The following is a 23,087-nucleotide window of genomic DNA, read 5'->3' on the forward strand; positions in this document are numbered from 1 at the left end:
GCACTGAGTCCCCAGTCCATATGCATCCGAATTCATCAGAAAAAAAAGTATCCGGTGCAGGGGGACGGGGTTAAATAATTCTGCCGTCGAACAGAAAAGACTCAGCAATGAAAGCACCCGATTATTTATTTTTTTAAAAAATGACTGGGTAGCTTTTAAGAAGCTTCTAAACAGCGCGAATGCAGCCAGCCAACGTTTTGCAGTTTGCATTCGCTGAAACGCAAAAATTTGTGAACATTTGCACCGAATGTATCAGAGGCTTCGTTAGCCCCCAGTGCGACATTAACCAATTTCCCCCAAACAACCAGCGCGATAGACCAGCAGCTACAATTGCTGCGGATGTTTGAAGCCTGAAATAAAACCAGAAAGTGCGAGAAATACTCGGAAGGTCAGCCCGCATCTGCGGAAAGAGAAACCGAGTTAATAGTTCCAGACCTGCCGCGCATCACTCACCGGATACATTTAGTTCAATAAAAGCAAAATACTGTGGATGCTGGAAATCTAAAACAAGAACAGAAAAATGCTGGAAAAACTCAGCAGGTCTAACAGCAGTTAACTGTGGAGTTAACGTTTCGAGTCCTTATGACCCTCCTTCAGATGCTGTTAGACCTGCTGAGTTTTTCCAGCATTTTCTACATTTGGTTCCAAGTTCGTTCACAGTCACCCGGTGCGGAAAAGCGAACCTTTTTGATTTCCGTTTATTTGAAATAAAAATGACAAATACAGTGGGTGATTCACATTCTTTTTGATGGGTAATTTAGTTTATTTTCTCCGGATCACTTTCAATCTACTGTCGTTCCATGACATGTTTTTATTTAAATTAAAGCCTTTATGACATTTGAATGTTCTTAGATTCACTTCGTATTACTGCCCATCATTTCAAATGGGCAGGAGCATAAGCCATCAGAAGATCAGGAAATAGCTCTGCAAGATTGTAGAAATGGTTCGAATTTTCAGTACAATTGTGGTGGGAAGGCCACAGACAGAAACTAATTGGGAGAGTAACTAGGAGAGGAAACTATGTAGGACAAGAGTGCATTATCAACTTTCTCTCTCTTCCTTAAATAAACTGTTTCTAAAACCAATGTTACACGCATTAAATGCAACCTGTCATCCCCCCTCCCCCGAATGCACTTAAAATAAGCTTCTAATTCTATTATAAATATTGTGCAAAAACTGGGGATCAAATGTAACTATCTTGCGCTGTAAGCAATTCTGAAATGAGTTCTCCTCGTTTCTTGTGGTCGAGTTATTTACCTTGTGTGGTGTAGATTGCTCTCGCAGCTGGGAACTAAACCATGCGATTGAGCACGTAATGAACTTTGTCAGTAAACTTTTTAATAGATTCGTTATATCGAATATATTGTTCACGCATTGGGGAAATACATTTCCTTTAAGCATTTAATTGTGCTAGACTGCTGGCTTCCATCACCCACAGCAACCGTATCAAACGATTCTTTTAATCAGAGGGTCAGAGCGTCGCATAATCATTAAAGGGGACTGTTTAAAACCAACAGCGGATCTGGAATATTCAAAGTTGCACTACTGTGCTCTCTGCTAAAGGACTGGGCAGTTTCCTAACCTACAATTAAACGAATCGTCATAACAGAGTCCACGTGGAAATTCTCCGAAACATTTTTAGGTGAAATATTATCTTTCTGTTTGAACTTTGCAATTTCTGTTTACAGTCCTGAGCAAAAAGGGACAGGTTGAAGAAACTGGATTTCTCTGCTTCGATTTAAATTTAATGATGGATAATACCGAAATTGTGTTTTTTATATCCTTCCTATCCCTGAAAGAACAAAACAACAGTTTAACAGTAAAAATCCCTTCAGTGAGTCGCCACCTTGAAGTGCAGGAGAGGATTGCACACTCCAACCATCCCTGGGCCAGTGCCATCAGGAGCTCCATGCTCCTGGCAGGGCCAATTGTGGTGGCAAGGTCCAGGCAAAATGCGGTCCAAAAAGTCCTCATTGGCAGAACAGGCGAATGAAGACTGGGTGTCTCACTGACTGCAGGGGAGAAGTGGTCCTGGTCATCATGGTATGACACATCAAGATCATGTGCCCCAAGGTCCCCTCATTAAACAAAGTCGCACAGACTTCTAACCAGGGTCCATTAGCCAAGTCCTGTGGCGATGGAGAATTGGCAATGGGGACAGGGATGTTAACCTGGGAGTCCCTAGTGAACAATCTGCACAAGGGCAACAGATGCAGGAAGGTCACTGTGTTCAGTCAGAGGTGTCTTTGGGTAGCAGCATCTATGACTGAGCAGTCCTCTTCAGGATACCCTCTGCTTACCCCAAATGGGGTGGGGTGGGGGCTAGAAAAGAAGCCCAAAAAATAGGCTGTCCCACGTTCTACTGGCTGGAACCACATCCTGCGGGATCACTATCTTTGTGGTCAAAGAAGGAAAACCTTTAGAACATGCATGGGTAATCTCAAGAGTGATCCTCTGGAAAGATGAACTGCAATCGTATTACATGAGCTATCAAAACTCAAAATTGACATGGCTGCCCTCAGTGAGACCTGCCTCCCTGGGGAGCGGCTGCTGAAGGAACAAGCAGGAAGGTATCCCTTCAACTGGGGAGGAAAGGCTCACAGCGGCTGTCGTGTCCACAGAATTGGTTTTGCCATTTGGAATAGATTCTTGGATCCACCGCCCAAACTCCTCAATTTTATAATGAAAGACTTATGGCACTTCACCAACAGCTCAGCAGTAACCAATACGCCACCATCATCGGTGTTTACATCCTGACCCCGATGATGGGTTCAGGAAAAGTTCTATTTCGACATTGATGAAGTTCTCGCTGCCCTCCCAAAGAAAAGATTATCTTTCTGGAGGAACTTCAATTCCAGGGTTGGCCATGACTCCGATGTCTGGAGTGGGGATGCTGGGAAAAATGCTGGGTGTGGGAAAAGCCAATGTAAATCCTGTTGTGTCTTCCTGCTGACAAAGTGTGCTCAGCATGGCCTCATTATAACAAACACCCTCTTCCACAGAAGGACAAATACAAAACCACCTGGAGACATCCTAGATCAAAGCACCAGCACCTCATGGATTATGTCATTGTTCAAGCCAAAGATCTAAATGATGTCTATATCACTCGATCTATGTTGGGGACTGGTGCCTGCTGGACAGCTCATAGACTTGCTCAGTCGGTGATGGACATCCACCCAACAAAGACATGGCAAGATTCAAAAGTCCAGGAGGAAGATGATCAGTGTCTCAGCCCTAAAGCAGCCTGGCCAAAGAGAAGAATGCCAAGTGAAGCTCATGACCAATCTGGAAAATTTTCACACATCCAACTCCATTCCAGAACAGTGGAGTCAGATAGTCAGCTGTACTAGATTCCTGTACCCAGACCACTGTGTTCGAGCATCATCGTCACCAGGACTGGCTCAATGAAAACAATGCTGCAATACATGTGACCTCCTAGAACTAAAATGAGCAGCTTCATTGTCTGGCAGAACAACATGATGTTGCAAGTTAAGAAGGCAACATTCCAACAGCTCAAGGCTGATGCTTTAAGACAAATCCAGAAGTTAAAGGGCACGTGGTGGGAAGGGAAAGCCTGAGAGATCCATATTATGCTGACCATCATGACATGCAAAGCTTTTTTTGAAGCCTCCAGATCCATCTACAGACCAAGGTCAAATGGGCAAAATCCTTGTCGCTCACAGGATGGTGTTTCTCTTCTGAAAGATGACAATGCCATCCGTCAATGCTGCAAAGAACATCAACAGCTTCCCAATCGTGAATCCACAGTGCCAGCTGATACTCTCCAGGCTGTCCCTTAATACTCTGTGCTAGAATTCATGGGTGAACCACCATCAATGGGAGAGCAATCAAAGGTATAAAAACCAACTCGATGACACTCCAGCTGAGTTCCTCAAAGCTGGTAAGATTTTGTTCACATGAAGACTCCATGCATTTCATTCTGAGGATTTGGGAGGAAAATGAACTCTTCCCACCCAACCCCCACCTCCCCCCCCACCCCACTTCCCACCACTACCTCTGCCCCACCAACTTCAAGGATGCATCAATTGTAACTATCTTCAAGAAGAGAGATAAATCATGTTGCGGAAACTATCAGGTATTTCCCTCTTCTCTATGGCAAGGAAAATCCTGAAACACATACTCAGGAGATTCTCTCCTGAGCTCCCACCTGTTCCTGATCTTCTATTTTGCTCCATCTGCTCCACCCCCTCTTAAACAGTGTAAAATTCATCACATTTCTACTTCTCTTTAGTTCTGAAGAAGAGTCATACAGACTTGAAATGTTAACTCTTTGTTTCTCTTTTCACAGATGCTGCCAGACTTGCTGAGTTTTTCCAGCATTTTCTATTTTAATTTTTTCTGAATTGCCCATTTCCAGTGGCTGAGGAGATCCTCCCAGAGACACAGTGTGGCTTTACACCTTCCAGAGGAACCTCTGACAGAGTCTTTGTTGCCAAACAAATCCAAGAAGAGTGTTGAGACCAGCACCAGGAACTCTTTACTGCATTCATAGCCAAAGCATTTCACTCAGTAAACTGAGAAGCTCTGTGGATTGTGCAACAATGATTTGGATGTCCAAGAAACTTCATCAAAATCCTGCAATTGCTTCATGATGATACAATTGCAACTGTCTTGAGTGGGAGATCTCAAACAGACACCTTCAAAATCTGGACACTGTGTCTGGATGGCTGAAAAGTGTTTCTCCCGCCAGGTCCTGTTTTCTCAACTCAGATGGTCAGTGTTCTGGGGAGGGCAAAGAAAATGCTTTGAAGACCCTCTGAAGCTCTCCTTGAAGCGTGGCAGCATTGAGACTAATGACTGCGGGGAATGTGGGCACTGACATTAATGACTGCAGTGAGCGTTTACCAATGGTTCAACATGGTGACAACTTGTCCATCGAGTTGCATCGCACTTTGGATCCCCAAGGTCATAAGGATGAGGCAGAGAAGGCAGCAAATCCTGCACTCTAGATCCCACTACCTCAAGGGATGTCCTACCCCCCATGTTTCACATGAAGACCCATGGCAGAAATCCGCAACCCTGAGTGAACGTCAATCTCCAGTCGAGGGACAGTTCACCAGTAAAAAAGTCAACGCACTCTAGAACACGGTGGAGTTGGATGATTTTGTGCATTACATTTGCTGCATCTAATTTATCTTTGCAATACAAATAACAATGTAAAAAGCTGCCTTTTTTTTACATTTACATTCACCAGGGATCAAATATTACGATCACCTGTGAGAGATTGCCTGTAAAATTAATGTTAAAATCTACACCAGATTGTAGTATATAATAAACGTGACATTACATCACATTTGGAATTTCTGGGACGGTCAACAGATGGGTCAGAAATAGACGGTCCGTGGCGAGGCGAGTAACATGAACACAGTTCCCTCACTGTTAAACTCGCATCTACTCAGTTTGCCAATGCCATCAACCTTCTCCACCAAGAAATCATGACAAGGAAACGGGTACTGAGAACTAATTCGTTGTAACTGATCCCATAAGATTTAACGAGGGGAAAATGCTCCTACATTTAAAGAAAGCACAATTGTTCAGAATCCATGTAAATGTCGCAATTTCTCTCTAGGACACGGTCTGACATTTAGTTTTTGGGGATGATTAGGTTTCAATGGGGAGCTCACTAATTAATAACTGGACACATCTTGGCAATAGGTAATGAATGGGCAGTCATGCAAAATGCAGGGATTCATCAACATCAATAGGGTTTGCAACGAGAAATTCCATTAATTGTGCAATTTCTTTGCGCATTCTGCTTAAATCATGAGCTCAGGGATCGAGCGAAATCGCCGACAATTCCTATCAGGGTTGCTCTTTCCGCCAAGGTGAAAGACTGCGTGTGGTGTGAAAATCTTACTGGGTTCCCAATGCGAGCTGTTTGTGGGCGGGTTCCTGCGTTGTGATTCCAACTTTTTCCAGCCAATGACCGCGAGGGGGGTTTTGGAGACTTCCCCCTCTCTTTTAAATGTCTCTGCACAGGTTCGGGAAGAATTCGGACTGCGACTCAGTTCCATGGAGCCGTCAGCAGCCGCAGTGAGTCCGGCTGTCGCCTGAATGAGGAGCTTGCAGTGACTACGCCAGCGGCCTGGGGGTGGGGGTGGGAGCAGAGCAGGTGAGTGAGTGTACACTTGGGTCAAATGTGTGTGTCCAGCTGGAGACACTCATCAGAAAGCACTCGGAGGCAGGTTGCTGATAACTCTAACTAAACTGTACGCCTGATTTCATTCTCCCCTGTTTGCTCTGTATGTTCCCCTCTCTTCTTTCACATCTCTTTCTCCCTCTCTCCTTTCACATCTCTCTCTCCTTTCACATCTCTCTCTCCTTTCACATCTCTCACTCTCTCTCCTTGCACATCTCTCACTCTCTCTCCTTTCACATCTCTCTCTCTCCCCTTTCACATCTCTCTCCTTTCACATCTCTCTCCTTTCACATCTCTCTCTCTCTCCTTTCACATCTCTCTCCTTTCACATCTCTCTCCTTTCACATCTCTCTCCTTTCACATCTCTCTCTCTCCTTTCACATCTCTCTCCTTTCACATTCTCTCTCTCCTTTCACATCTCTTTCTCTCTCCTTTCACATCTCTCTCTCCTTTCACATTCTCTCTCTCTCTCTCCTTTCACATCTCTCTCTCCTTTCACATTCTCTCTCTCTCTCTCCTTTCACATCTCTCCTTTCACATCTCTCTTTCCATATGTTGCACCCATTCTTCTTCCTGCTCACTCCTCCTTAGACGAGAGAGTGGGAGCGGCTGTCCTGTGGTGTGGGACCGTGCACCCCCTCCGGTGTGGTATTTATACCGAACCTGACCCAGCTCAGAGGAAGCAACCTGGGGGGGTGGGGGGGTTGACTGCCCTTTGACGTTTATGCGTGTTTAGCAGCAGTAAAATGACATCCCGACAGAGGCAGCGGCTATCTGGTTTGTCCAGCGGAGGTGACAGCAGTCACCAGTGTGTGGGAAGACACTTTACTGTTGATCAGTCTGTCTCTCGGGTCAGGGTCAGAATGCAGTGCTACTAAACTGCCGGGCGGTGACAGTCCTGTTTGCTCCCTCGCCTTGTACCTCTGGGGAAGGGCTGGAGGCTGCTCTCTCCCGGATAATCTCCAGCCACATCGATATAATTCACTGGCGGGGGGCGGGGGTTCACAGGAGCCAGGGGTCCGTCTGGACTGCGCTCCCTTTCTTCCAGCTTCCGACTGCCCCTCTCCCTGAAACGTTTCTATTGGATTTTTAAAGATCTGTCCTTTTACTAAAGCCTCTTGCGTTTTGATTTCTAATGCAGTCTGAACTGACCTGTTCTAACCATCTTTTCTAAAGCCTATTTCTTTCTCTAATAACCTCCTCCCCCACCCCCCCAGTATCCCTTCCTGCTCACTCACCAAATTTCCTGGGTTTTTTTTAGCAGCTTTTTTCTTGTTTTGCTAATCACTATCTTAATGTAAAACTTGATTTTGTTCTCTCTGTTCGCCTCCCCCTCCCCCCACCCCCAACCCCTCTCTCGCAGTCTGTTTTACCTTCGCTGGTAACGGGATCCTTATCCACAGCAGCAGCAGCAGGGATTGGCTGCCCGCGAGGGGACGTCTGATAATATAAATATGATGAGATTTCAAGATGCGATCAGAATGACACAAAGGTATCATACAGATGACTTTTATTGTGAATAAGGTCACTTGTTTTGTGGTTCAGAATGACAAAAAAGGTTTATGCGTGTCTCAAGTTGCCGCTGGAAGGGGGTGGTGAAGGGGGGACAAATTCGCAGCACGTTTAAGAGAGATGTCACTGAATCAGGGCGAAGTGCCTCATGTCACAGCCCGACGGAGGATGAGTAGGATCAGGGGAGGGAGGGGGCCGGGGGGGGGTGGGTGGGGAGAAGTGACACACCGAGGGAGAGCAGCTCTGTTGGCAGAGCTCGTGTCATGCAGAGAGCTTAAGATCCAGTGTTTTCAAGCGTCATTTTGGGTTTTTTTAAAAAAATATATATATTAAATCAGTACACGCTGCTACAGCGTTCCCTTCTTTAAACGAGTAATCTTTCAGATACCCACAGATGAGATTTCAAGATGCTTTTATTCGTTATTCACCGATCGGCTTTAATTCGTTTTTCACTTCTGGAAAGCACCGATGAAATATTTTGGAACTTATTTTTTTTAAAGCATTGCTGAAATGACGTGTAACACCCGCCCTCAACAAGAGTTTGAGGGACGAGCCAGTCACTATTCTCAGTCTCCCCCGCTTTTCTGCTCGCTCTTGCAGTCAAGTCCGGGCCTTTATGTCGGGAACACCAAGAGCTGAAGCAGCTCCATCTCACACTCTGCATTAATTCGCAAAGTCAGAATGGAATACCAGGCTGCAGAAGTTCAAGAGAAACTCAACCATCTCCCCATTAGATAAAAAAAAGCAAAATACTGCGGATGCTGGAAATCAGAAAACAAGAACAGAAAAATGCTGGAAAAAACTGTCAGACCTGCCGAGTTTTTCCAGCAATTTCTGTTTTTGTTACCTCCCCAATAGACTTCAGGTTGTTACAGCACAGATTAGGCTATCAGAATGCCGCAGTCTCTGTCCTTGGCAGCTCAAGCACACTTTAACAGCAGGTTTTCTAACTCCTCCTTAACCAGTGAGGACAATTCTGGGAGACATCTGTCCTTGCTGCAGTCATCGCTTGCTGCACAATATAATGGCAAAAAACACAACAAAAATGTTTGGCAACCATCTTAAAAATTCTTCAGGCGATCGTTAAGGAGTCTGAATGGTCAAAATGTTGGAACAGAACGTAATTTGCCATAATTTTTGTTTGTGCGGCTACAACAATATCAAAATGTTCATTCCAATCCAACCTTGCAAACCTTAAATTAATGTCGTAAAATGTTTTAATAAGTGTTTACAGCAGTAATGTACTGTAAAATGGTATCCATTTTTAATAATAATCAAAGTATTAAAAACCCTGCGGTTATGTATTTAACAGCTACATGAATAACAATAAAGCTAAATTCAAAGTCAGTAGTTTAACATGAAGCTGTGCTTTCAACTTTTTGGCCAAAAGCTTGCATTGGGGGAAATTACCACGTGCTAATATGTTATTTCATGACCACAGGATAATAGATATATAAAAGAAACAGAGTTACTAACCACAAATGCCTCAGTTATTCTATTACGATCAGCCTCTTCCTAACAATCCCGAAATTATTTTATTCTTCTGTCAGGTTTTCACACAAAATCAAATTTAAAAATCACACATTTCAAAGCAATGGCACAATTTCCCAATTTTTGGTCAAAGGAATTTCATTTTCCCTTTTTTCCGATCTATTGCATCACTCTTCCCTCTGTTGAGTAATTTTAAAGGTTTCGGAATGCTATTTTTACTTTTGCTGCATATCCGTGCACATTCTCGAAACATCTTTACATCTTGCTCATCTTCTAAGGGTCAGCCTAAAAAAATTACCATGAACAATTTTGCTATATGACAGCATGACACACACGCACATATCAGATCCCTCATCCTTCTAGTTTGGGTAGAACTAATAAGTAATTTATTTCAAATGGATTTACGTTATTGTTAAAAATATGAAGAGAAGAATCTGATACTTGTGTTAAGAATTTGTGTGGCAACATTGACATTAATTTCTAGCTTTATTTATTGGAATGTTTGGAGTATCATTATTATATATAGTTCTATTTGCAATATTAAATATAATGTTATTAATGGAATATGATATTCCCATCAATAGGTTATGATTCAGTAACATTAATGTAATACTTCACTATTATGATTGCACTTGATGAGTACTGTCAAGAAATTTAGATTTTATTATTACACTACAGGTCTAAAATACATAATTCTGTGGACTCGAATGTATTGGGATGCCATAGTTTCAGTGTTGACTGTAAACTCAGTGAAGAGGGAAGACTGTATGCTAAAGTTGAATATGCAATTAGACTGGAATAAGTTAAACAATATATTGAGCAGTGAATAGCCCTTTGCAAAATAACACCCTGTTATTCTCTTCCCTAAGTTACACAATCCTCAGTTGTCAGTCTATTTAAATTGATTTCATTTTGCAGTTATATTAAAGTACATATAATGCAAAATGATGTGTGGGGGTAGTTTGAAAATCTTCCAGTTAATTGATCACTCAAACATTGATCTTATGGTTTATCATTTTATCCTCTTTGCTTTGAAATTAAATCCTAGGTGTCTGCTTTTTACATATATAAGTTAAAAGATGAGTTTTATTACACATTACATATCGATTATATAACCACATAATCGTGTTTGATATTTCTAGATTTGAAAAGCAATCATTTAAACAAAACCTCTAGCTCTGATCACTGAAGATGCCAAAATTTAAAGTGCAAGGTTACATCTGTTGCTTTATTTTACTGAAGGCCAGGACAGTGAAGTCTATTTTTTAGGCTACCATCTGCCAAAAAGCAGTTCTCAGTTCTGCCATTATCCTGATTGTCATTGCATCTTAGCAGCTAATAGGGGAAACCATTTGTTTTTGTGCAAAGCAGGGTTGTGTTAGACAATTCCCATGGCAATTTGGTTCAAAGAAATAAGGATGTAGATTTTCAACTTTCCACCTGTGGATAAAACTCATGAAGAAAATGTCCCAATTTTCACTTCCATTGAAATATGTTAATGAGGGTCCAATTGCCTGTTTGAACCTGAGGTTGGTTTTAGATTGGGTGGCTGATCTGCAATGCCATTTAACCCATGGGCAGAAAGTTGAAATTATTTCTCAAGTGTTTCAGGTTTTGATTATCATTACCTGTTTTCTGTAACATCTATAACCTAAAACATTTAAGCCTAAAGTTGTTGTTAGAAGACAAAAAGAAGTAAATATTTACAGTTACATAGAGACTTAGCATATCTTCAACATGTCTCAAAGCATTTCACATATGGAGCGCATTTGGAATGCAGTAGCTGGTTATGTTGGCAAATATATTTGTATATGACAAACTTTTGCTTGTTAGTTTCCCCTTATCTTACAATGATCGTATAGAAGTAGATTGCGCATAATTCAAAGAATTAAAATATAGTGGATCACACAAAATGGAATAAAATCCAATGCAAATTGATCCTGACGATAAATTTACACCAGGGGTTGCTCATTCATTCCTCCTAAGCTCATTTCAGCAAGATCTCCTTCCCAGGTGTTAGGTCCCTTATTTACAAATGCAAGGACCCTAAATGCCTGCTTTAAATAGTCTCCTAAAAAAGGGTCCCCGGGCAGATCAGGCGCAGGCCTTTCTACTTTTAAAGTGGTATGTGTTATACCTATTTTATGCCAGAAAATCAAGTGCAGTACATACCAATTTTTACCACACAGTTTTTTTATAAGTAACCTCAGAGTAGCAAAAGTATTCTTTGAGTCCGCTTACAGTCGAATAGCTTATGGTCTTCTTAGTGAAGTTATACTCAATTCATTTATTCACTTGTAGTAGTAATTGGAGATGATAATTCCATTATTAACTGCCAGTGGTCTACAATCTTTGGTCACTTCAAACAGCAATAAAGGAAGAGCTTATCTCTTTTCCATAGTAAAATGTTTTCTCCACAACTTGTAGATATTTTTCTGATTTAAAAAAAATGTCCCCCACTCAATGCACCATTCCCCGGCGACCAGAGTAAGCAGATAGTCTATCTCTACAATTGCTGTTCAGAAGTTTCCCACTAGGAGGTGAGCAGTGCTGGACCTTTGGCCTCAGATTTTTCGCTCGCAATACTGAGAACCAACTCACTTCCACTTTGTACCTCACGATGTATATCATGGCAGGAAGTCACAATGTGAGGAATATGTGAATCCGTGTCTGGAGGGATTCTACTATTATTATGGGCAGGAAAAGGGCAGATCTTATTAATTCACAAGGATTCTTTCCTTGTTTGGTTTTACAATGTTCCTTAGGATTCCCACTGAACTTGGATTATTATTCACATGTCATGTGCAGAAGAGGTCTTAAGGCAGAGAGAGAGAGAGGGAAATGGAAGAGAAAACAAAGCGACAAGAGAAAGATAAAACATTAACAGTGAAAGAAAACCATGGCAAAGAGAAAAGAGCAGTAAAAAGAGGGAAACACAAAGAAATAAAAGCAAATAGCTGAAGAGAATAAATCGAAGACAAATGAAAAGTAAAGGAAGATAAATACAATATATATCAAACTTCTATAACGTGATACATCCCCTTGTATGCCTATAACTTGAGGGAAGCATTTTTACTTTACAGTTTCTATGTTTCTCAATGCATTGTCAATTTTTTGAAGTATGCACAATCTGGCAGAATATTTTATTGCCAATCAGCAATAGTAAGATTTCTGGTACAGCACATTGAAGTATCAAGAAGTGCTACCATCAAGTTGTATCCCATCATTCAAAATCAAGGGCATTCATTAATACTTGTAGCTGAAGAATAAATGCATATATTTTCTGCATTTATTTTGTCTTTTGAGTACTAAATTATTAGAATACAAAATAATTAAAGGCAATATGTCTTTTAATGTGTAGTAAGATGGCAAACAAAAGGAAATTAATATATGGTTGAAATGCTTAATTCTGTTTGCTTTGAGGATTAGATGAAAAATATTTTGTCGAATGCCAATATCTCATTTGCCTATATGTATAAATGTTGAAAATGAGTAATCAAGCATCTAATTCTATTAGTAGCTTTAGGCAAAGCTTTAATACTCATCATGTTCTGGTAATACATTATTTTAACATGATTACTCTACTGCAGGTTACCTGTTAAAATTTACTAGCTGTAGATCAGTCATCCTGGTACCTAAAACTACGGGTAGTTTTAAAGCGAGCAATATTTTTTCTTTGTCAACCAGCTGTTTGAGAAACATTTTTATTTAACCAGGCAATTGCTGAACAGCCCAATAGTGGGCAAGTTCTGCTGTATAACACATGTTTTCAGCCAAGATTTACTATGCAATTTCCCAATCATCGTAAGATAAGGAGAAACTAACAAACAAAAGTTTGTCATTTCTCTTTGTGGGGAGTAAGGCGTTTTATTTTTACAAATCCCCTAGTAACCAGTTTCACTGGTTATTGGCAGAAGGCCAAGAGAAAGCTACCTGGCAATAGTGGGTGTTGTGGGAAGCTCAAAATGGGGTGGGGGGGGGGGGGGAATGAATAAATATAAAATAGATTTTCTGTTTCTTGTTTTGCAATGTAAGCAATAGATCAACCTGCTGGCTTTATTATTTATAATTGTAATCAGTTTTTACACACTAAGGATAACAAATTTCAGTAGTTGGCTGCAGAACATAAACTCTCAAAACTCTCTGAAATATAATTAGTATGACATGCAAATCAGGAGAATTTTTAGCCTTTTGATTTCAACAAATAAATACAAGAGCAAACTTGGGACAGAACTTTCAACTCCAGCAGGGGTGTAAAATGGCTGAGAGCAGACCTATGGGAAGGAAAAAATTAGTGGTTTATAACAGGTGGCTGATCTCCCTAAATTCAAAGTTCCACCCTTAAAAGAGACATTTATTCCAACATTCACAATCTAAATTAATATGAGAAATCATTTCTTTTTGGCTTTTTGTTTGTGAATTTATCACAGAATCACAGAATTCATATGGTGTAGCTGGAGGCCATTTGGCCCATCATGTCGGCACTGACTCTCTGAATGAGCAGTTCCCTTCGTGCCATTCCCCTGCTTTCTCCCTGTAACCCTGCACATTCCCCCTTTTCAGATAAAAGTCTAATTCCCTGTTGAAGGCTCAACGAGGTTAACCATGGCAGTGAACGAATTGTCATATACTTCCATTTCAGTATCCTACTGTCAGTATTCTTGTTCACAAGTCAGAATATGTAGATGGCCGAGTAGAACTCTTTCTACTTAGCTTCAACATGCTTTTAACTTGAAACAGCCCCCGACACCATGGTTGTGTTTCCCATGCCAGCCATCCTGTGTGTTCTTGGAGTGAAATTAGTGCTAAATATGGACGGTTTTGTGCTATGAGTCCATGCCAGAACATATTCTATGATGCTTGCAGCCAGCAGACAGAGAAAACTTTCATCTACCACAATAATTTGGGCTAAACTTGAACTCAGATCCAAAAGATGAAAGGTCAGTGTTAACCCATTGCATTACCCAGTTCCTTGAAGGACTCTTCTGATATTTTTATTACCAACTTTCTCATGTAGTTAGCAGTTATAATGTTCAGCCTTGGTCCAGTGGGTAGCAGTCTCACCTCTGCAGCAGAAAGCTGAGGTTTCAAGTCCCACTCCAGAGTCTTGAGCACCTAATCTAGGCTGGCACTTTAGTGGAGTACTGAGGGAATGCTGGATTGTCGTAGCGCTAACTTTCAGGTGAGACATTAAATTCAAGCCTCATCTGCCATTTCAGGTGGATGTATTAAGATTCTATGGCAGTATTCAAAGAAAAGAAGGGAGGTTTCCTCAATGCCCTGGCCAATATTTATCCTTCAAACAACATCTAAAACAGACGATCTTGTAACTTATTTCATTACTGTTTATAATGAACCTTTCTTTGTGTAAACTGCAATGTTTCCTGGGTAACAATAGTGATTACACTTCCAAAGTACTTAATTGACTGTAAAACACTTTAAGAAGCTTTCAGGTGTTGAAAGTTGTTTTAGAAATGAAAAAAACCTTCTTTTCCTTTTAATTAAATATAAGAACATAAGAAATGGGAACAGGAGTAGACCATTCGGCCCCTCGAGCCTGCTCTGCCAATCAATAAGATCACGGCTGATCTTCTTGTGTTTCGATTTCCACATTCCCATCTAACCCCGATAACCTTTGATTCCCTTGCCTAACAAGAATTTCTCTACCTCTGCCTTAAAACATTCAATGACCCCATCTCCACCACCTTCTGAGGCAGAGAATTCCAAAGTCACACAACCCTCTGAGAGAAAAAATTTCTCCTCATCTCTGTCCTAAAAGGGTGACCCCTAATTTTAAAACCATGCCCCTAGTTCTGGACTCACCCACAAGAGGAAACATCCTTTCCGTGTCCACCTTGTCAAGGTCATTCAGGATCTTGTATACTTCAATCAAATCACCCCTCGCTCTTCTGAACTCCAGTGGAAACAAGCCCGGCCTGTCCAACCTTTCCTCATAAGACAACCCACTCATTCCAGGTATCAATCTAGTAAACCTCCTCTGAACCACCTCCAACACATTTATATCCTTCCTTAAATAAGGAGACCAAAACTGCACACAGTATTCTCGGTGCAGTCTCACCAATGCCCTGTATAACTGAAGCATAACATCCTTACTTTTATGCATGTAAAAGTGTATGTTGCCACAGCAACTCAGACTCCATTTTAGAGAGCAGAGGAGTGGTTGGTGGATCAAATTGGTGGAACTAAAGAAGGGACTTAAATGAAATTAATTTGGACAGTCTAAACATAGGAACAGGAGTATGCCATTCAGCCTTGTAAGCCTTTTCCGCCATTAAACTAGATCATGGTTGATCTGTATTTTAACCCCATCTACCCTCCTCCCCACCCTTGGTTCCATAAGCCTTAATACCTTTGCCTAATAAAAATCAATCTCATTTTGAAACTGTTTGGACACAATGCATTTTCTGTGGCTGTCAAGCCCTAGAATGGGATTAGAATCCAGACCTTCTAACCTCAGGCAGACACTACCCACTGTGCCACAAGACCTCCAAACAGAGGGACTTGCATATATACTATCACTTTCAGCATTGGCCTACATTATGTGGTTGAGTTGCTATACTGGGGCTTGAAACCACAATCTACTAACTTAGGGGTGAGAGTCCCACCAACTAGTCAAATGCTGACATGATCTCTTCTCTAGGAAACAGTTTCTTTCTACTGATCTTGTCAACTCCTTTAACTGGCATAAACACTTCTATTAGATCAACCTTTAATCTTCCAAAATCAAGGGAACAGAAGTCTAGGTAATCTTTAACTTTTATGATTTAACTCTTTTAGCCTTGATTGTATTTCCAATTCAGCAATCATTGAGTGAGGCCGTGTGAATGATTCGTATGGGAGGTGGAAGCATACACAAGTATATTTGGGATATTTTTCTGAGGTTGAGGCAGAGTAAAGAGAGCTTTGCTCTGCTTTTGGCTATGCTATTTCTGATGAAAATGTGGTTTGTTAATGATGTAATTGGAAAACTAACAAGTATTTCACCCTTTAACACTGACATCTTACTTTTATGGGTGTGACATATAAAATAAGGGAGAAATTTGCATCAGTATTCATAGCCATAAAAAGGCCCATTCATAAGGGTAATAAGTATAATAGGCTCAAGGGTCAGCTAGTTTAAGCAACTGGTTTAAAATGAAGTAACTATTTATAATCTAGGACTGGCATGCAAACAGTTGATGTAATTTTCTACTGACATTAATACTTATCCTCTGAATCTGGTAACCTTTCATGTGCAATGTCACTTTCAATCTTTAAGCACTGAATGAAAAACTAATAATCAAAAAACATTTTAAATAGGTTAAGGATTTACAACATTTAGCAAACTAAAAAGCTGTATGACATGTCAGAAGTCAGAAAATGTACTTCAATATATTATCCTGCAGTTGCTTGCATAGGAAGGTGTTATGTGGACTTGTAATACACTCCATTCAGAGTCACAGCATAGGCCCAGTTGAAATGATGTGTAATTGAAAACAATAAGTCGTTTAAGAGGGCAATAAATTTCTTTCCAACACATCTGGAATGTGTCTTCCATTGAAGTCAATAAGAGCACAAGGGGGTAATAAATACATGCACTGCCCTGGGCAATACATGTTTTGCACACGTAGGTCTCTCCAACTGAGCTCAACATACCGTTTTCTTATGAATGCCTTTCACTAATTCATATGATTTCTGAATAAAATATAGGCATGATTACCAATTGTATGTGCTGATGTAGTACACAGTGACAACCGCTAGCTTGCGTTTGAAATAAATACTATTCATGATAAAGGAGGCAATGCATTTCCCTGAGAAACATCAGATGTTTTCACTTCTTAGAAAATTACCCAATTGCTGCAAATAGTATGAAATCATCCAAATTTGACACTAACAATTTTAACATGATTGTAGCGGTGATGTTTCTGTAATGACTGTAGCAGTGATGTTTCTGTAATTTTTAATGCAATAATCAGAATATCTCTGCTTGTTTGCTTCCTCCTCTCTTGATAAAAATTTGTACCTTTGAATCTTTGGCCAGTAAAGGTAGAATCTTTTAGCCATTGAAAATCTTCATGTGTATACAAGTCCAAGGAAGGTATAGAAGAGTACTAGGGAGCTAATTTTCTCTCCATCCCACAAAGGAACCAACAATGACTGGTAAAAATCACCCCCCTCCCACCCCCTGCTCCAAGGAAAAAACAATAACTGTAAATCAAAACCACAATTCCAACTGGGATCACCTATACATGAATAATCATGATAGTGGCATTGTGAACAATGCTTTGAAGCTTTTAAAAAGTAGATTTAATTCTTAATTTACTGTAAGAGCTTTTAACGAACTGGATTCTTAAGTGGGTGACTTGATTCAGCACATAATTACCCTTTGACAATTTTGTCATTGTCCCAGGATGAACACCAGGCAATAACTTTAAAATGGGCATCAGTTACTGGACTGCTGATGAATAGGAAAAGAACAGGATAACAGTAGAAAATATTTGCATAGCTGGCATTGTGTTTGACACAATCAGTGAAAACTGCCAATTACAGCCCTGAAACAAACACATAACAGAGGGCTGATTTCATAAGAAACTGAACAAGTCATAAAGATAAACATGGATAATGTAGGCTGTTTGGAAAGATGATTTTGATTTTCCGTAGATTATGGCTTCCAATGACTTCTCGAGCATCTAGTTGCACCTTGAACAGAGTTAAGAGTTTTTGCTTCCACTTTTCCAAATGGCTCCATTCCATATATTGATCATTCTTTGAATTAAGAATTGCTTCCTGACATCAATCCTGTTCGGTCTGTTCCAGAATATCGCACGTGATGCAGAAATGCAATACTTGTTTCAAAAGGTCCAAGCACAACACTGAGATTTCCTCATGTTTAGCAATAACACTTTTGCAGGAAGATTTTTTTCAATTCTGCAGAACGTATGAAAAAAAATCCTCAAAACTACTTTTCAATTTAGTTGGAGATGATTTTGACTTGGGAGGATCAGGACATTTATATTAAACATCCTGTGCTGAAAACAGTAATTTTCTTCCAATTGTTTAAGGCTCAATTTACAGTGGCTGGCAGCTACAGTTCGGGTTCTGGACAGACAAAACTGTGTTTAGATTGAAAGCTCCTGCCTGACTGGAATTGTAACAATTTTGTTTGCAGTGGAGCTGTGGGTATGCCTGGATATCAGGGTCGACATAGACCTCTTCCCAACAATTAACATGTAAACACTTGGAAAGCATGAAAGAGAGAATCGTTACTTTCTCAAGATTTAGATTGCAGACACCCTGTAAGCCAGGTTTGACAGTGTACCAAATTTATACACCATATGGCATCAAATCAAAGAGACTACCCCTCCAGCTAGTCCCTGGGGAAGTGGTGGAGCAGTGGTATTATCACTGGACGCTCCAGATACCCAGAGTAAAGCTCTGGGGACCTGGGTTTGAATTGCATCATGGCATCATGGTGAAATTTGAGTTCAATTAAAAAATCTGGAATTAATCTAATGAGATTAAGAAACCTTTGCCAATTATTGTAAAAACCCATATGGTTCACTAATGACCTTTAGGGAAGGAGATCTGCTGTCCTTACCCACAGCAATGTGGTTGACTCTGAAATGGCCTGGCTCAGTTCTCAAGGACAGTTAGGGACAGGCAATAAATACTGGTCCAACCAGTGATGCCCATATCCCATAAGCAAAGATTCTGGCTTTAGACTGCCAGTTTAGGATTGGCAGAAAACCAAAACTGTTTGACACAGACACTAAATTTATAGTATAGATGCATCCTTGGAGCAGATTTTACTTGATTATGGCTTTATTCTGTATTGCTTATTTCAGGCTTTTATATAATTGAAGGAATTATGTGAATTTATTGAACATTTTAATCAGATCGCAGTGTACTTTTGCATATTGAATTAAAAGAAAAAATGGAAAACTAGTTGAAGAAAACGATAAAAATATGAAAAGAATATAAAAACTGAAAACTCATTATATGGATAGGGAAGATTAAAAAATAATTGACTAAAATCAAATAGGAAGATAAATAATGACAAGAAGAAGGAAAACGAGCAAATGAGAGACAAATAAAAAGGAAAATGTATTAAAAGGAATACAAGAAAAAAGTCAAGTAGAAGGAAAGAAAGAGCATTTAATATATATTGATATGCAGGGACCTGTCCTCCCAGGTAAAAGGAATATGTCCAGACATCGCATCTTTTTTGAATAAACAAAAAGATGGGGACAATAGCTCCCAGATGCATTTGCCATGGCAATGTCAAAGCTTACTTGCCAACCAATCAGCAGCCCTTTTCTCATGCAGTATAAATTGTTGTTCCCTTTTAAATTTGACATTTTTGCATCTGTCCTGATGAATGCAAGATGAAAAGCTTAGACAGCATGTCTCTTTTTTCAGCAATACTCAAATTCTGTACTACCAAGTGGTGATAAAATACATTTCACTGATACCTAACTGAATAAACAAATTGCATCAGTAGGAAATCAGGAAAGAATATTATCAATGTATTATTTTGTGGTACTCAGTTGATAAAATTAATGAAGTAATATTCTTCCTCAGCTATAGGCAGCTTCAATTTAATATTGTTTTAACAAAACATCATGGAATGTTTAAGCACTGTGAGAGCAATATGGGCTTTTTAAAAAAAAAGAACCAGGCAGATGCAATAAAATGAAACATAACATGAAGGTGACATACATAATTTCATCTCACTGCAGTTGCGTAGAAATACCAAACCTGAGGTGATGTTTACAGAATAAATATGCTTTGCAAGCATTACAGCCCATGCCCATAAGCACAGAATTTTCTCTTATTATTATTACTTATACAATTGTTATAGGATATTTATTGTTCCGCAGCTTTCCCATTTGACTTGAGCCACTGTAGTCCACTGAGACTAGGACTGACCAAGACTTGAAATAGGGATCAAAATCAGATCTCACCTCTCCCATTTTACTTGGGCAAAACAGGAGCCAATTTTGGGGATCATCGTCCCATGTCGAGAGAACATCTGAAAGACCTGATATTTGGTTGGGCCGTTTGTCAGGTGACCTTGCCGGCCACTTGAAACACGTGTTTGGACATTGCAGAGCCTGTTGGGCTTGTTTCAATTGGGAATCTCCAGTAACCACAGTGGGCTAAGCAGCAGCTACCACCTAAAGATTAGTTTTCTTTGAAAAAGTTAAAGAGTGTTCCTGTAGAGCCATGAATGGCAGGAGTACTCCTCTGACACCATGCACACCACTGACCACGCTCTCCCCTGCACCCCCAATTGCTGCTCATCCCACCTTGGGACTTACCTTTGGGTCATTGTCCATTCTTTTTAAATGGGCAAGCCCTCTGTATGGTTTAATAAGCACTGGTAACATACCCAAGCAATATTAATGATATTTCAGGCATGCTGAGGGATTCCTGGTTGAGGCAGTCATTTTGTGGGTGGTACCCATTTCAGACTCACAAATGGGCCTGAAGCAATTGCCACCCTAAAGCTGGGATCTATTATAGGAAGAGTTTTATTACAAAATAAAACAGCATGTTTTATGAAAATAGATTAACCCATATATATTTCAATTTGACATGGTAAAAATCCAATTATCTCTGTTTCAAATGCAGTCATGCATTATTTATGAGATAACATTTTGTTTAGGTAAAAGGCTATATGTATTCGAGTGCATCTAAAATCAGTTAAACTTCAAAAATCATGGGGTCTAGCAAACTGTGTGAGATTATTTGTACTAATAGGCTACACTTTTAGTGGCAGTGACTCTAGTGGTAAATTACCTTGATCTCCATTTGGGACGTGTTTGAAGATGGGCAAATTGAGCAGAGGTAGGCCAGTATTGTACATAACCGTAAACGTTTAGATTGGGCTTTGAAGAAGGGATTCCGTCTTTCCCTCGAGAACAATGTGCAATCAAAAATGGCACAAATATATGCAATATAACAACATTCACAAACAGTTAGAACGGACATGTCATTAAATGCATTCTGTGCTCTTTTCCCAGGATGACCCGAACTCTGTGCGCCCTCTGTATTTTCCTGTTGCTGTGGGGTTTTCTGTTGGGTACCACTGAGGGAGCTGGGAAGAAGAGGAATCGTAGCTCCCAAGGGGTCATCCCCTCCCCAGACAAAGGGCAGCCAAACAACTCGGAGCAGGCCGGGAACCGGAGTAATGTGGACGAGGTCTTGGAGTCAAGTCATGAGGCGCTGCACGTCACTGAAAGGAAGTACCTAAAACGGGACTGGTGCAAAACACAGCCCCTCAAGCAAACAATCCATGAAGAAGGCTGCAACAGCCGCACCATCATAAATAGGTTCTGCTACGGCCAGTGTAATTCTTTTTACATACCAAGGCACGTCCGCAAGGAGGAGGGCTCCTTCCAGTCCTGCTCTTTCTGCAAGCCTAAAAGATTCACCACCATGACAGTCACCCTCAACTGTCCTGACCTGCAGCCATCAATTAAGAAGAAAAGAATTCAGAGAGTTAAACAGTGTCGCTGCATTTCGATCGACCTCAACTAATGCAACAATACCACTACTAACGTAACTCAGCAACTTATCACCTAATATCCCATAGGCAAAAATACTGGGACACGCACAGTTATATATGTTTGTATCCTCCATTATCTTTATTTGTTCAAGGAATTGGATTGAAATCCAAGCCCCGGTAGATAATTTCCACTGTGTGGAATGTGAATAGTCAGAGAGAAGGATATGAATATTTAAATAATTATTTCAAAGCTTTTGTTCAGAAAGTTATGGGTATTTAATAATTAATTTCTGTTTCATTGAGAGCTTGTATCCAGCATAATTCTGCCCATAATGTTACATGGTTGACCAAAAGGGAGGTAACGCTGGCTTTGAGAAAGTTTCCTGGCGTGTATTAAAATGATTCCACCCTAGATATCTCTAGCAGCCTGAAGTTAAAGGTGAATGAACTGATGAAAATATCCGGTCGTTCGTTTTGGAATTTGCAGCATGTCCTCACATGTGCTTTCATTGATTTTCATTAGGAGTGAGAAGAAGCAGGAAAACCAACCAGCCCAGGCAAGAATCACATTCCCACGCACACTTCTGCTCTCTGCTTCTTGGAAGAACCATTGTATTCTTTGACTGTTTTGACTGGCAGGAGCTAGCTGCATTTTAAGTATGACCTGTAACCGACCACTGAATGTGTACAGCAGCTCGAGACTCAAAAATGAAACAAAACAGCATAATTGGCAAACCACTCTGCACCACTAGATATTCAATGCAATCTGCTATAAAATGTTACTAATCAACAGGCAGCTTTAATGTGGAGGCTGCAAAAGATCATATGCATATAATCCACACTGAACAGTTTCACCTCTACGGTAATTAATGGTGGGGTTGGTCACACACCATTTATACAACCTGCCTGATGTTCATTCTGTTTGAATCAATGCAATGAATATCAGATAGGATCTATAAACAGTATGTGATCCAATCTTGCTGTATATTACTCCACAGTTGGTGAGGACAGAAACCTGCCCCTATGTCTCATTCAATATCAGTTATTCTTAAATGTCTATATTCTCCATTTAGGTGTTTTAATTTTGATTTTTTTGAGATACTTGAAATATGTCCTTACACGGAACAAATAAAGAGCAATATGTGGTAACTACTACCACAGTTATAAAATGCAACTGTATTTTGGCTTTTTATTTAATGTCCTTAGTAGAAGTATGTATTATATTTGCTGTTTTCCACTGTAAAGAATTATATTTTTTTCATTTACTCCTGTTAAATATTAAAATTCTTGGGTGAACAGGCAGCAGAGTGGTGGGTACAATGCACTAGAGCACCAATGCATGGTGACACAAATTTGTAGGATGTGGGTTACTTGCTGTAAATCTGGGGGAGATGGTGGTAATATTGCTGGGCT

General features: G+C 40.3%; 1 protein-coding gene across 1 annotated transcript; it reads left to right on the forward strand.

The window, feature by feature from the left end:
* Positions 1 to 6,030: 6,030 nt before the first annotated feature.
* grem1a (gremlin 1a, DAN family BMP antagonist) lies at positions 6,031 to 22,843 on the forward strand. The gene is made up of 4 exons (XM_041215319.1): positions 6,031 to 6,133; positions 7,524 to 7,652; positions 21,190 to 21,727; positions 22,198 to 22,843. Exons 2-3 carry the CDS (start codon positions 7,615 to 7,617, stop codon positions 21,704 to 21,706), a joined length of 555 nt encoding a protein of 184 aa, XP_041071253.1. The 5' UTR covers positions 6,031 to 6,133; positions 7,524 to 7,614; the 3' UTR covers positions 21,707 to 21,727; positions 22,198 to 22,843.
* The last annotated feature ends 244 nt before the right edge of the window (positions 22,844 to 23,087 follow it).

The sequence above is a fragment of the Carcharodon carcharias genome, chromosome 20 (genome assembly GCF_017639515.1).
Source record: "Carcharodon carcharias isolate sCarCar2 chromosome 20, sCarCar2.pri, whole genome shotgun sequence".
Classification (NCBI taxonomy): domain Eukaryota; kingdom Metazoa; phylum Chordata; class Chondrichthyes; order Lamniformes; family Lamnidae; genus Carcharodon; species Carcharodon carcharias.